The sequence below is a fragment of the Corythoichthys intestinalis genome, chromosome 21 (assembly GCF_030265065.1).
Source record: "Corythoichthys intestinalis isolate RoL2023-P3 chromosome 21, ASM3026506v1, whole genome shotgun sequence".
Lineage (NCBI taxonomy): Eukaryota > Metazoa > Chordata > Actinopteri > Syngnathiformes > Syngnathidae > Corythoichthys > Corythoichthys intestinalis.
In genome coordinates this window covers 5,722,712-5,736,956 of record NC_080415.1, presented here as the reverse complement: position 1 = coordinate 5,736,956, position 14,245 = coordinate 5,722,712, and the positions used below count along the sequence as shown (strand labels likewise).

The 14,245-nt window shown below is 38.1% G+C and overlaps 1 protein-coding gene across 2 annotated transcripts in view; it reads left to right on the top strand.

Annotated features, from left to right (window-relative positions):
• Nucleotides 1–14,245, top strand: part of ryr2a (ryanodine receptor 2a (cardiac)) — a 356,843-nt gene that overhangs the window by 15,136 nt on the left and 327,462 nt on the right. For both annotated transcript variants that reach the window (XM_057825571.1, XM_057825570.1), the window contains exons 2-7: nt 6,208–6,327; nt 10,474–10,578; nt 13,081–13,155; nt 13,245–13,323; nt 13,524–13,636; nt 13,753–13,852. In XM_057825571.1, coding sequence (XP_057681554.1) covers nt 6,208–6,327; nt 10,474–10,578; nt 13,081–13,155; nt 13,245–13,323; nt 13,524–13,636; nt 13,753–13,852 — 592 coding nt within the window. The remainder of the gene's footprint in view (nt 1–6,207; nt 6,328–10,473; nt 10,579–13,080; nt 13,156–13,244; nt 13,324–13,523; nt 13,637–13,752; nt 13,853–14,245) is intronic.

The window sequence follows — 14,245 nt, the reverse complement described above, 5'->3', positions numbered from 1 at the left end:
GCTGCAAATGGTATGTCTTCTCTGCGTTGAGTACAATACATGGTGTTAAGAAAAAGATCATCCCCCGTTAGTCTTCCCCATGTTGCTTGCCACAATAGTTGTAACAGTTGTGGAAGAGATGCCACCGCTTACTCCAATAAATGCCTGCGTTACCAATTCGCCCTTCTTGGTAATTGGCGGTGCTATGGACCGGCGATTCATATTGACTCTTTGTCGTCGGTTGGCACGGTTTGTCCGATTTCCTCCTGAGGACAACAGCGGCGTACATATAAACACAGAGAGGCATTGGATGGCTTTTTGTGGGTACTTTTATTAACAAAACAAAAGCATGTGGGGGACGCAGCACTTGAGCCTGCGCTAACTGCACAATTTCTCTACTCTCTCGCTCCCTCTCTCGCTCGACCACTTTCTTCCTAACTGCTCAATCTGACAAAGCCGGTCACATTGAAAATAACAGCGGCCCCCTTGGCGGGTGCCGGTAACACCTGCGTCCACTCCACTTGCTTGTCTCTGCCCTTAGCTCTCAATATACTTCAAACGGCGTCATTGTAGTCTGTTCGCGGCAATGCTTGAGTGGGTCGTTCTGCGCATGTGTTAATTGCGTTAAATATTTTGCGTTAATTTAGACAGCCCTAGTTTTATTGTTAAATTGCGTGTTGTTTTGAACATAAGTGTACATATGTGTGGTACAGCTTTACAAATTGTCAAAAGTGAAGGAAGTAAAAAGCTTCATTAAGCACAATTGCATTGTTTGCTGTCTGTAAAGCTGAACAAATTCATGTTTCAGGGTTTCCCCTTGGATTTTTTGAAGCTGTGGTGTTGGTGGGCTGCATCGGAGTCGGACAGCGTGCCGCTGCGAAAGTGTTGTTTCATATCATGACAAATAAGAATGTTTTTTAACATTTATTTTTTCCAAGAAGAACCATGACAAAGACCTATTTGCAATGTTTACATCCTGCCTGCAAGGTTATGGCCCTCCCCATTGATCAGTCAGTGGTGCCATCTTTGCCATCATGCTGACCGGGTCCATATTTTGAAACACATTCAATGGATTAGCCATTAGGACTACACTGTTTCAATCCCATGTTTTCACAGATTGCATTAGTTTTAATTAAATTGAATTGAATTTGTGTAAAGGGTCTTTGTGGGAGTTTTCTTATTGTTTAAAGTTACATGCTAGTGCAAACTTATATTAAAAAAATGCTTTCAGTGAGATGAAAAATACTTATTTCGCCATCTGTTTTGTCATTTTTTTGGATAAGGAATGCCAATTTATGAACAATGAACCTTTATCAAAACTGTAACATAAGTAAAACAAGACAATTATGATTAATAGAAATAATAGTTGCACAGCTCTTAATGCTCACTTTGATTTGTGTACCACAGCCAGGACTTGAACTTTGCCATTTCTGTCCATGTTGCTTAGTTCTCCTTCCCTGAACTTAGTGCGCCTTCCTGATCTGCATCTCCAACTGTGAACTTGCCTCATTCAGTTTTTGAAAACGTTATCTTGACATTAAAATACAACGCTTGCCATAATTGTTTGGTTATTTCTACTCCTCAGAACGTGAGAATTAAATACATTCGGAACCTGGGAGCTTGAGCAACGTGTTCCAAGATATTAGCACCCTAATTAAAAATTTCAGAACGTGACGTCTACATCACCACAACAATAATAGTCTTTTTGTTACCTGACCCTCCTCTTCAGGAACTTTTCACTTTCCAAAATACTTAAAAAACTCATCTGAAATTACAACGAATGACGTCTGTAGTGAACAAATGCTATGCTAGGACGCGACGATTAAAGATCAAAGACACACCATAAAGAACTTAAACATTACGTCGATGTCCATATTAAGGTTGTTTTCACAGGCTTAAACCAGAATTACATTCATTGAGTTGAAATACCTTTCTGCAGATTTTTCCTATTTCCAACTTTGTGCCGCTAATCAGGTGCTAGTAAAAAACCGGGGAACCGATGATTTTCAAAATAAGGCGTGTAAAGGAACAATTTGCATTTCTCGTGCTATTTCAGGCGACTTATGGCAAATTGTGCGTAAATAATGAGCTAATGATAATATAGAATGTATCTTTAAAAAAAATCTCATTTGCAATGCGTGGCGGCTTTTATTTTGGTGTGGCGGCGCGCCACAATCTTCTCTATGTAGGGGAAACCCTCTGTTTAGTAAAGACAAACATGTCATATTTAGTAAAAAATAAGATACTGGGAGGAACAATAAGGTACTGTTTATGAGAATAAAAAAAACAACAAAAAAACAGTAGAGACAAAATAGCAAACGAGACTCCGGCGTCGTAAAGTCGAAATTGTCAAGTACGTCGTAACCCAGGGACGACCTGCATTACTTTTTTGAGTAACTAAGCCCAACATGGTTATGAATAGGGTTTGGTGTCAGAAATCATGTGGTTCTGCTGCCTTATAGTACTGCCACTTCTGATTAAGTTGGCTATTTTATTCTTTTCCTGTCTCACACGACTGTATTCTGAAGAGGCCCTGTCATGTGACTGAAATCAAATTGTGATGAATGTACGATAATCTTTTCTCTTATTTTGTGATTTGCTGTTATTGTGAAGAAACTAAATACTGCAACTGACTGTAGTGATTTGGTGTGCAGCAGTATCTATCCATGAAGTAAAGTGTAAACTCTCCTTTTTTCCTGCCCTCTCTGCTCTGATTACATCATCACTGTTGCATACCGTCCTTCACACTCACCCGTTCACTCTCCCTTTGCCAAGATTTTAAATCCCTCTTCGCTGACCTGCCCACAAGCGATTCTTTGGTTTTAAATCCCTGAAGCTGTGCAGCACACTTTATTTTGAATAGAGGTCGACTGATATGGGATTTTCAAATGCCGATATAAATATAAATAAAAAAATTCAGCCGATTGCCAATATCCAAAGCTGATTTTGTAAGCCTATATTTGAGGCTGTCTCACTTTTTTTTAATTAAAGCACGTAGATTATAAAGGCAGTTAAAAAAATGTTTCAACAGCTTAAAATTTACAATGATGTCCTCAGACTTAGAGGATTAATTCACTCTACTGCTACCAAACCAACAAACGAAGCACTTCTATGATTATAGACACACTCACATTGGACACAGACATTATTTTCAAATAATTAAAACCACCAGGATGTCTCGACGAGATGTAAACAAGTGAGAGTATAAGAGGATGCTTGCCATGGTAACGCTAATGCTAATGCAAATGCTATGCTAACGCTAAAAGTTACATTTACAGTGAAAGGATCACTCAGTAAGCACCTTAAAAGTCTAAAGCGACATTGCGTATTCTCTAATGCAAGATAAAAAAAAATCTTCAAATTATTTACAAAGAAGGCAAGCCTGAAGCTTCCTGTAGCAGCTTTTCTACAAGCTGCTGAGGGCTTCTTCCGGGGTACTACCGTCAGCAAGCGACAGCCAGTTTCCCAGACAGATGCCTGATCTAAATCCTCTTTTTTAATCAGCTTATTTTTTTTGTGAATCAGCCGATATTGGAAAAAAAGTCTATATATCGGCCCGATATATTAGCCGGCCAATATATCGGTCGCCCTCTAATTTCAAACACAAAACTCACAAACACATGTAAAGACTCACAATTAAGGGTGGGAACCTCTGGGTACCTCATAATATGAGACGATATGCGATACAAGGCTCACGATAACGATGATCTCACGATATGGCGATACAACAATTAAAGATTCATTGGTCAGGAAATTATTCTAGGATATTCTACAAAACAATAAACAGAAAAACAAGCTATTTTCATCCTCCTCCTGTGAATAAATTTATTATTTAGTAGACGTACAATCCCTATAAATGGGGAGTATGATCCCTCCCTTCAAACGGATTGGACGTCTATGACCGTCAGTCAATGACAGACAATGAGTACATTTTGGGACATGCCATGTCATTTCCTGTTAATTTTCAGTCACTTCCTTTGCCTTTTGGGGGATTTACAGGTCACTCCATGTTGCTTTTGGGGCATTTACAGGTCACTCACTTCCTGTTGATTTTGCGTTACTGAAAGTGACTCAAGAATATCCCCAAATGAATGACTCAAAATCAAAAGGAAGTAACTTGTAAATGCCTTAAAATGAACAGGAATTGGCCTGTAATGTCCACAATGGACTAACTGTGAATGATCTGGTTTCAGTGTCTGCCAATGACGGCGCTAGATGTCCAATCCAGTAAAAATTAATCGGATAGCTTGAGCTGTCAATGGCAGCCAGTGAGCTAATGTAGACACTAGCAACCTGTTGGATCCTTTAAAATAAAATAAAATAAACAGTGACACTTTTTGAAAACTGTTATAAATATTGTGCATACAGTTAACATTGATGCTTTCCTTATTATAGTTAGTCACCAGATAGGATAACATCTGCCTAGTCAGCCTTTCCTTTGTCCTGGGACATGTGGTCCCCATGTAGTCTATGTATTTTATTTCATGTTGTATGTTGCTTTCCTGTCCGTTCCATCCATTTGTTTTCCCCTGAATAAAGAAGGTTGCCATTAGAGCAACCAGGGGAGCAGCTGCCAACCTCCACAAAAGCTACATCGACTTCCTGCGTGTTCTTTCTAGCCAAGCTAGCTACAATGTATCATACATTATATCACCTTTTCCATATATTGTCAAACCCCTACTCACAATAATCAAAACTAAGCTTTTTTGTGATGAAAAATAATGCCGCTGGGTGTGTAATTACTTTTTTAAACACTAGTAACATTTATGCAGGATGTGTAAAAATGAGAGGTGTGAAGAAGGAAGAATGAGATATTAGAAGAAATAGCAAAAGATGGAAGAAGAAAACCCTTCATTGTATTCTTCTTCTGAACCGCTTATCCTCTCGAGGGTCGCCTAGCTAGCCCTGGGCAGGATGCGGGGCACACCCTGAACTGGTTGCCAGCCAGTTGCAGGAGACATAGACAAAACAATCATTTACACAAATCTATGGACAATTTAGAGTAGGGGTGTCCAAACGTTTTGCAAAGGGGGCCAGATTTGGTGTGGTAAAAATGTGGGGGGCCGACTTTGGCTGACGTCATTTACGTGGAACAATATATTTAAGCAAATGTAAGCAAGCCATTCTGTGTATCACATTTGCTTTATTATTTTTTTTAAATTAATAATTTCAACAATCTCGCAACTATCCTTTGTTGTTGTTATTGTTGTTTGTATCCTTTGTTGCGTTCTCTTTCGACTCTCGGGCTCTTGCGAAATACTGCTGCTGTGAAATTAAACTAGCTTCAAGTTGCTTCAATTTCTCGCTGCGTATCTTCCCTGTAATCTTGTCGTACATGTCAGAATGTCTTGTTTGGTAATATCGTCTCACATTGACTCTTTAAAAACAGCGACTATCTCTTTGCAAATGAGGCAGACACAGTTGTTGGGTATTTTAGTGAAGAAATAGTCCAATTTCCACCTATCCTTGAAGTGTCGGCCGTCACAGTCAACTTTCATTTTTTTGGTTGATTGTCGCCATTTTAGGAAATTGGGAGTAAAGGGTCACACGGGGTGATGTTGCTTAGAGTGCTGTTGCCTTTTAATGGGTGAATGAGCAGCAATATTTAGTGTGTAAGCTACTTCATATGCTGGTAGCAATACTGCTGACCAATTTATTAAGTCTGTTAAATCTGCCAGACGTTATTGATTTTATGACAGAGGCTGGGGGCCGGATAAAATTTGACCACGGGCCGCATTTGGACCCCGGGCCGGACTTTCGACATGTCTGATTTAGAGTGTTCCTTCAGCCTACCCTGCATGTTTCTGAGATGTGGGAGGAAGCTGGAGTAGCCAGATAAAAACCCACACAGGCACAGGGAATTCAAACTCCACACAGAGCCCGAATTGAACCCCTGATCTCAGAATCGTAGGTCGGATGTGCTAAGCACTCTTCCACCGCGCCACCCAAGCAGTATCCGCAATATGATCATTGTTATTGCTAAGGAAATACTGCATATACAGTTTTTATTTACAGTACAGTATTTAAAGTTTTTAATTCATATTGACAGCCTAAATATGATCTCAAAGACTATACACCCTCTACACATACTCAGTATTTAAATAAAGCTAGCTAATTAACTAATAAATGAGCACGTCCACACTTAAATAAAAGCATAAAGTACTTTGGTCTTCACAATTGGAACACTGGAAGTACTTATTTTGTGTTTGTGTATGTGCTTGTGTTTAGAATGATGAAGTGGTCCTACAGTGTTCTGCTACAATCTACAAGGAGCAACAGAAACTCTGCCTGGCTGCTGAAGGCTTCGGAAACAGGCTGTGTTTCCTTGAATCAATATCCAACTCCAAGGTAATGATCGGAATTTATGAATGTGTAGGCAGAAAACAGTTTTGTCCTCTCCTTGAAATGACGCCTTTTCATTTGAGCTTCCATCGATGGTGTACATTTTGCCAGGGCATGGGGGCATTAAGGACCCAAAAGCAGGGAAACAAATGACAAGCAAGGCATGGTGGTGATGAACTCAAAGTTTTAATAATAACTAACAAAAACACAGGGTACAAACAAAAAGACGGGGGATCAAAAAGGCAAGCTTCAAGCAAAACTAAGGAGTACTAACAAAACTGTGTCTTAAAACTTACTGGATCTAATCAGAGGACTTGGACAGGTAGTGATGTCACTAGGTGTGCTGAGCCTTCGAAGCGTGTGTCGAGTAACGAAGGGACTTTTCCATGAAGCGCGTACCGAGGCTCGCTTTATTCAGGGGAGGTTCAGAAAATGATGACGTTCGAAGCCTCGCTGCCCAGCTGTAACACGTGATTGCTTCAAGGAGTGCTTTAGATTTGCTGCGCGGTTTGACAGCTCGCTACAGTCTATCAACACCTCTGGCTACATTCAAAATGTGGGTGTTTGAAGGAGAGTTGCGATCAGGGGAGAGTTTGGATATTTTGGAGATGGTTTGGAAAGGGAAAAGTTAAAGTGAGTTGAGAGAAGGGCACAGTAGTTGATACTAGGATGGAACCAGCAAGAAAGAGGACTTCCTCTCCGTGGAAAAAAAAATTTTTTTAATAAAACAACGAAAATCCCCACGGGATTGGTGAAGACACAAGGGGCAGGCCACAACAGGTGAAATCAATGGGTAATCACATGGACAAGAAACACTTGGACATAAACTGAACAGAACCATGACATATTTGGACCAATTTTAGCTAAAATTTGACTGACTAATAGCAAGTAACAGGAGGACTAGCTTTCAAAATGGAAATAGCAAAATGTGGAAAAAATACAGACAAGACAACACACTGTCATGAACATTAACGATTGCTTATGACAGATGTCATTAAGTGTCCTAACCCTAGCACAGTTCCTAAACTCTGGTCCCAACATAATTAAAAAAAAAAAAATCTAAATATTGCATGAAAAGCACATAATTTACTAAATGACACTTAATGACATCTGTCATTAGCCCTCATTCATTCATGACAGGTGTCATGTCATCATTATGACAGTCTTATGACACCGAGTTCAAATAAAGTGAAACCGTTGTTTCCAATATGATGTTTTTAACTTGTGCCAAGATTTTTCTGTCCTGTAATGGTAATACTGCCTTCATGTGTTGTCGTGATTATGGTAAATGGCACTCATCGAGTTGAAAATTGCAAGTGAAGGCCTCCTCAAGTCGTATTTTCTACTGGGGAACTGGGAATTTATTATGATACTCAAATTTACAAGATGAGACTTACAAAACGGCACAGAACAAAAAAAAAATTGAGTGCGAAGAAACTTTTGAGTTTTTTTTTTAGAAGATTTAGCATCAATTTGCCTGTTGTTTAGACAGGCATTATCTGCATAATAACCAGAGCTGGATAGAGTAGTCAAAGATGTTTACTCAAGTAAGAGTAGTGTTACTTCAGAATAATATTACTCAAGTAAAATTCGTCATCCAAAAATCGACTCAAGTAAGAGTAAAAAAACATAACCACTGAAAAGAATACCCAAGTAATGAGTATTTTCTTACAAATTTGTACTTTACAACTTCAAGTTTTTTAACAATGGTATATTTTTCTCTCAGCACAACATAATTTATAAGAACTATTCTTAAAAATATTATACTATACTACGTATAACCTCACAGATAGCAGAACGACGTTGAAAAGATGTTGAATCAACTTTCCGCTGTCGATCTTATATCGTTGAATCGATGTTGACACCCGATGTTGATTTGTCATCACTTTTGCGCCCTTGATCAATGTTGTTCCGACGTTAAAATTCTTAAAAAAGCTAAACGTCATTTCGATTATTAATAATATTGGAACAACGCTGAATCAATGTTATGTTTTCCCTCATTTTCAACCATGATGCTATTAATGCTTTGAAATATGCCTATATTTAGAGGTCCTGCTTTTTTTTTTTTTTTTTTTTTTTTTTTTTTTTTACAGTCGGAAGAAACAGCTAGGCTGACTAATAAAATATTATATGTGAACAATAAAAAAAGTATATAAAATAGATAATTTAATAATAATAAAATAGTCAAAATAAAACTTGGCTACATTACAGAATTGAATCACAACAACAGACAACTTCATTAAACTCAGTAAACTTATTTGTAACTTAAGCCTCCTCCTCAATTTGACGCTTTTTTTTTTTTTTTTTTACAGACAGAAGAAACAGCTAGGCTGACTAATAAAATATTATATGTGAACAATAAAAAAAAGTATATAAAACAGATAATTTAATAATAATAAAATAGTCAAAATAAAACTTGGCTAGATTACAAAATTGAATCACAACAACAGAAAACGTCATTAGCACTCAGTAAACTTATTTGTAACTTAAGCATTCTCTTTAATTTGACGAGCTTTGCTGCGACCCTTGCCACAAGCGCAGTCTGCGGCATAGCGTAGCGCCGTAGCCACTACTGGACAACAGCAGCGAATGCATATTCTGATGCATCCATCCCCATCTGCTTCTTCAGTGAATCTGAAGAATACAAACAAAATGGAATTCACGGTTAATTCAAATCAAGGAATTGAAGCAGTTATCATGGGTTAGGTTAGGTTCTTCAGTATTTTGTGGTGAAGCGAGTTTTTCAACTAATCTCAAACCAAATTAGGGCTACATGGGGGAACTGAGGTAGCTAGTTAGCTAGCTAAAATGTAAAAATTACCAATCTGTCTTGGTGTTCAATAAATTAATTTAGACAAGGCTCGATTGTTTAATATCTAGTGATTTCAGCCCTTTAATTGGAAAATGAATTAAGTATGCCTGAACTAAGTTCTACTTAGCTAACATCCAGGCTAAGTAAGTCTTGGCTTGTATGCCAATCACAGCAAATGCACCGTTTCTTACAATTTCGGCAACTTTGTCACGTTGTGTCAGGCAAACTGTTTTATATACAACTTTGATGACAAATGCGGTTCATTCTACCGTAAGACATCATTGCTGATAAAGCCTCTGAAGAAGAGCAATAGGTTTACCTCAAAATATGACTATCCTTAAATGAGGTTTCCAGTGGAGTTCGTTCGAGGTGATTCGATGTCTTACCGGTCAACAACGAAAACAACTATTTTTTGACCATAACTCCCGCTCATTCATAATTCGATGACTTTTCAATAATAATTCCCGGTCAATCAAAAATCAACTATTTGTCAACATTAGTACATCAACTATAAAACAATGTTAACCCAACCATCGCCTGACACACCATAGAACAATGTTATTTCAACGTCACTGTCAGGTGTCATCGGTATTTGCAGTGTTGATTCAACATTGTTTATTGTCGAACGTTTCAATGTCAACCATAATGCTGATTTTGATGGACAATCAACATTTATTCAACGCCGGTCTGTGATCTGGACTATTTCATTACCATATTTGGTCAAACAAACACAAAAATCAACGAACTCCAACTAGAAAAATCTACAGACATGAAGCATTACCCGTTCAAAGAGCATGGCTGCCCTCTAGTGGAGAAAACATTTCCTACCATGAAATTACACAACCATATCTCCTGTTTTCTATTGACTGTCGGTGCCAAATAAAAACTGCAGGAGAGGTTGAGCTCTGCCCTCTCAAGTAATGTTGACAGAAGTGTTTTATGTGAAATACTTTATTTCTACTTGATTGAAAAAGCAGGCGTGATCATAGGACTTCCGAGTGCAAGCTTGTGTGTGGTCATGTGACTTAATTGTTACGTCTAATTGATAGAATGAAGAGGAAAAATATGTAGCCCAAAGTAGCGGAGTAAGAGTAGCGTTTCTTCTTTACATATCTACTTAAATAAAATTAAATAGTATGTCATGGTAAAACTACCCATATTAGTATTTTTTCAAGTAGTTTTCAAGGAAATGTAACGGAGTATATTTTTAGGCATTACAACACACCTCTGGATACTAGTCAGATGAATCTGGGTTGAGATTGGTTTTGCAAGGAAAAAGACAGTGTGACAGCCCCTCCAAAAATGTTTGCAGCTGATTGTTGTTGTCGTTGTCTTTTCAGAATGTACCTCCAGATCTCTCAATATGTACTTTCGTGTTGGAGCAGTCACTGTCAGTTCGTGCCCTTCAGGAGATGTTGGCCAGCAATGAAGACAAGACTGGGGGAGTGAGTTGGAAAAACTGAACAAAAAATAAACACCTGACACATTAGAAATGGTACAGTAAAAAAAAAAAAAAAAAAAAATCATCATTTTGGTGTCCAAGTTGCTGTACAATAATGCCAGTGAATTTCACCAATTTCCCTGCATATGAAGTAGTTCAAATAATAATATTTATTCATTTCAAATCAAGGGCGTAGGTTTGTTCTCAACTTTGGTACACTTTTTGCTGGGGGCAGGACATTGATAAGACCAAACAGGTTGGGTGAATGGCGGTAAGGGCTACATTTCTGACCAAGAAGAACCCCAAAATTGATAGGGTAAATGATTAATGCAAAATAAATCTGTATTGACTTATGCTAACTTTCATATGTATTGGTTTAGATTCACTGTTCGATTCAAACCTTTATTTTCAAAAACTACTAAAGAAACATTTTGAAAACTTCCAGAATAAATGTCTAGATTTTATTAGCAGTTAAATTGCAATATTTGAGCATAAATTATATTAACATACACAATAAATATAAACTTGTTCAGGGTTTACCCTAGGATTTTTTTAAACTGTGGTGGTGGACTACATCGGAGTCGGACAGACTCACCATGTCGTGCCACGGCAATTTTTTTTTTTTCACGTTTCTTTTTCCAAGAAGAACCATAACATGGGGAAGAAGGAGGGGAGTTGGTATTGGCTTACCCACTTTATTGTGGTAACCATAATAAAGAAAAACAATAACAAAATAACAGCGGGCTGCCGCGACATGGGACCGCCATCTCTCGCTATCTCGCCCATTCTCCCATTATTCCTACTCGCTTCCCCCTGCATCACAGCTCCCCAGTCCGATAGTCTCTTAAGGGGGCTGCACATAGTTACTGATATTACAATACACAATGAATAGGTTGCTGCCAAACCCTTCACACTCGGCTGCTGCTAGTTTGAAAATCCTTAAATTTAAAAAAAAAAAAAAAAAATTGAGAAAAATGTCTCATTTGCAAGGGGTGGCGGCTTTTATTATGGTGTGGCGGTGCGCCACAATCTCTTGTATGTAGGGGAATCCCTGGGCTGTCTTTAAAAATTTAAAAATTTAAAAAATATTTAAAAATAAACAAAAAACCCATTTCATTTGCAAGGCGTGGCGGCTTTTATTTTGGTTTGGCGATGTGCCTCAATCTCTTATATGTATTGGAAACCTGTTGTAAATAATCTCTTAATTATCCAGAAATGCAGAAAAATAAACATTTGTCTGAAGACCACTCAACATTGTCTGTCTAAATAAATTAATTAAATTCTTAGTCTCTTTTAATATTAAAATAAATAAAAAGGGGCTACTACTGCTTTCGTCCACAAGCAGAGCCAAACACAACAAGAAATGACAACTTTTTTGGGCTGCTTTAAGACCACATAAATAAAATATATATGAAAATTGGGAAGAAGGGGGAAAACCTTGGTTCCCTACATTTCTCACAGTTGAATTAAGGTTAACAGTAGAAAACACATACAGGAGGATACTTCTCTCTAAGCAGCTTCTTACTCCAGTTTGCAGGTTAGCAAATTCACACAGTTTAATGTTATGCTAACTCTGACACAGGTCGGACTTTCAGTAGCAAAATTAGTGGTGTGTTCCCCACCTCCATAACATTGATGACTTTTTAAATTACTTACAGTGGCTGCTGCTGCTGGCCAGAAAAAAACCTTCTAATATGCCTCCTCTTTGAAGGGGGCAAAGAAGGCAGCATATTGTCGACATGTTGTATTTCTGTCGGTGCTGTGTGCGTGTTGTGTGAAGTCCTCAGCCAATCAAACGTATATTTGAGGGGGAAACAAAACGGACACATTCAGCAAGTGAAAAGGGGTAAATGTAAGTCTGAACATAATGGAAAATATTTCACTTAATAATGGCAGGGCCAATTCTATCCTTACAACATATGGGAAGAAAATCTAAATTACCAATATAACTGAAGTCACCATGTACAGTGGGGCAAATAAGTATTTAGTCAACCACTAATTGTGCAAATTCTCCCACTTGAAAATATTAGAGAGGCCTGTAATTGTCAACATGGGTAAACCTCAACCATGAGAGACAGAATGTGGAAAAAAAAACAGAAAATCACATTTTTGGATTTTTAAAGATTTTATTTGCAAATCATGGTGGAAAATAAGTATTTGGTCAATACCAATAGTTCATCTCAATACTTTGTTATGTACCCTTTGTTGGCAATAACGGAGGCCAAACGTTTTCTGTAACTCTTCACAAGCTTTTCACACACTGTTGCTGGTATTTTGGCCCATTCCTCCATGCAGATCTCCTCTAGAGCAGTGATGTTTTGGGGCTGTCGTTGGGCAACACGGGCCACGGAAGAGTGGGGACAATTTGACAATTTGAGCATCCTAAAAACTTGGGAGTGTTATGTCCTTACCGTCCCTATGCAAACCTACGCCCTTGCATATAATAAGTTTTATTGCCATATATTTTGTTAATTTTTTGGGGGCGTGTTTCATACTCTTTTCTCAGACAATCCAAGCGGGTGGACATCGCACTTTATTATATGGACATGCGATCCTTCTACGTCACTCGTACAGTGGAATGGTCTGTCCACATCAGACATTTTTTAATGACCCATTGCTCTTTAAATAGATAAATGGATTAATTGTGATTTCTTTTTTTAATCTCCACAGTACCTGTGTTGTCTGTCCACTTCCCGATCATCCACAGACAAATTGGCTTTTGATGTGGGGCTGCAGGAAGGCACCACAGGTATTTATGAAAAATGCTTTCTGAACTTGCATCGTCTTTTTCTGTTTCAATTTGCTTGATAATGTGACATGAATCTTTCCATATTTATAAATATCTGACATATGTATGACATCACCGAATGAGCACTAATAGAAGTATATTAAACGGTCCTGTCTTTTGCGATTTATGCTTGACCTCTTCTCTACTGTGTGTCTGTGCAGGTGAGGCATGCTGGTGGACCATTCATCCAGCATCAAAGCAACGCTCTGAGGGGGAGAAGGTTAGAGTTGGGGATGATCTGATTTTTGTGAGCATCTCGTCTGAGAGATATCTGGTATATAGCTTTTTTTTTTTTTTTTCATCACCTCCTATCAGTCTCGATAGCGTGCCGCACGTAAGACGTCACCTTTGTTCATTAATATTCTGACTTGCATGTTTGTGTTCCTACAGCATCTATCCTATGGCAATCATTGCCGAAATGTAGACGCAGCCTTCCAGCAGACACTCTGGAGCATTACCCCAATCTGTTGTGGCAGTGAAGTAGCACAAGGTACAGATATACGTATTTACTTCATCACTCTTTGTTTCTCTCATTTCACATTATCCTAATATCCACTTGATTTCATATAATTTTTCTTCCATCGTTTTATTTTTGCCAGAGCACAAGATAGAGTGAAGGCTAGTTTAAAATCATTGTTTATATTTGTCCTGCAATGAGTTCATCAACTTATCCTTTAGACATTGTTAAGGTCCTCAACCTTCTTACAATAATTTCAGGTGCTATGAAATACTAAAGCAAGTGACTTCAAATTTGATGGACTCCATTTTTGACACAAATCCATCCAAAAAAAGTAAGAGAAAAGGCTTAATAATGAAATGAGATCCTTATTAGCCTTCTTTTCTTAGCTGCATTGATTACGCCCAGCAGAAAATCTCGATACGG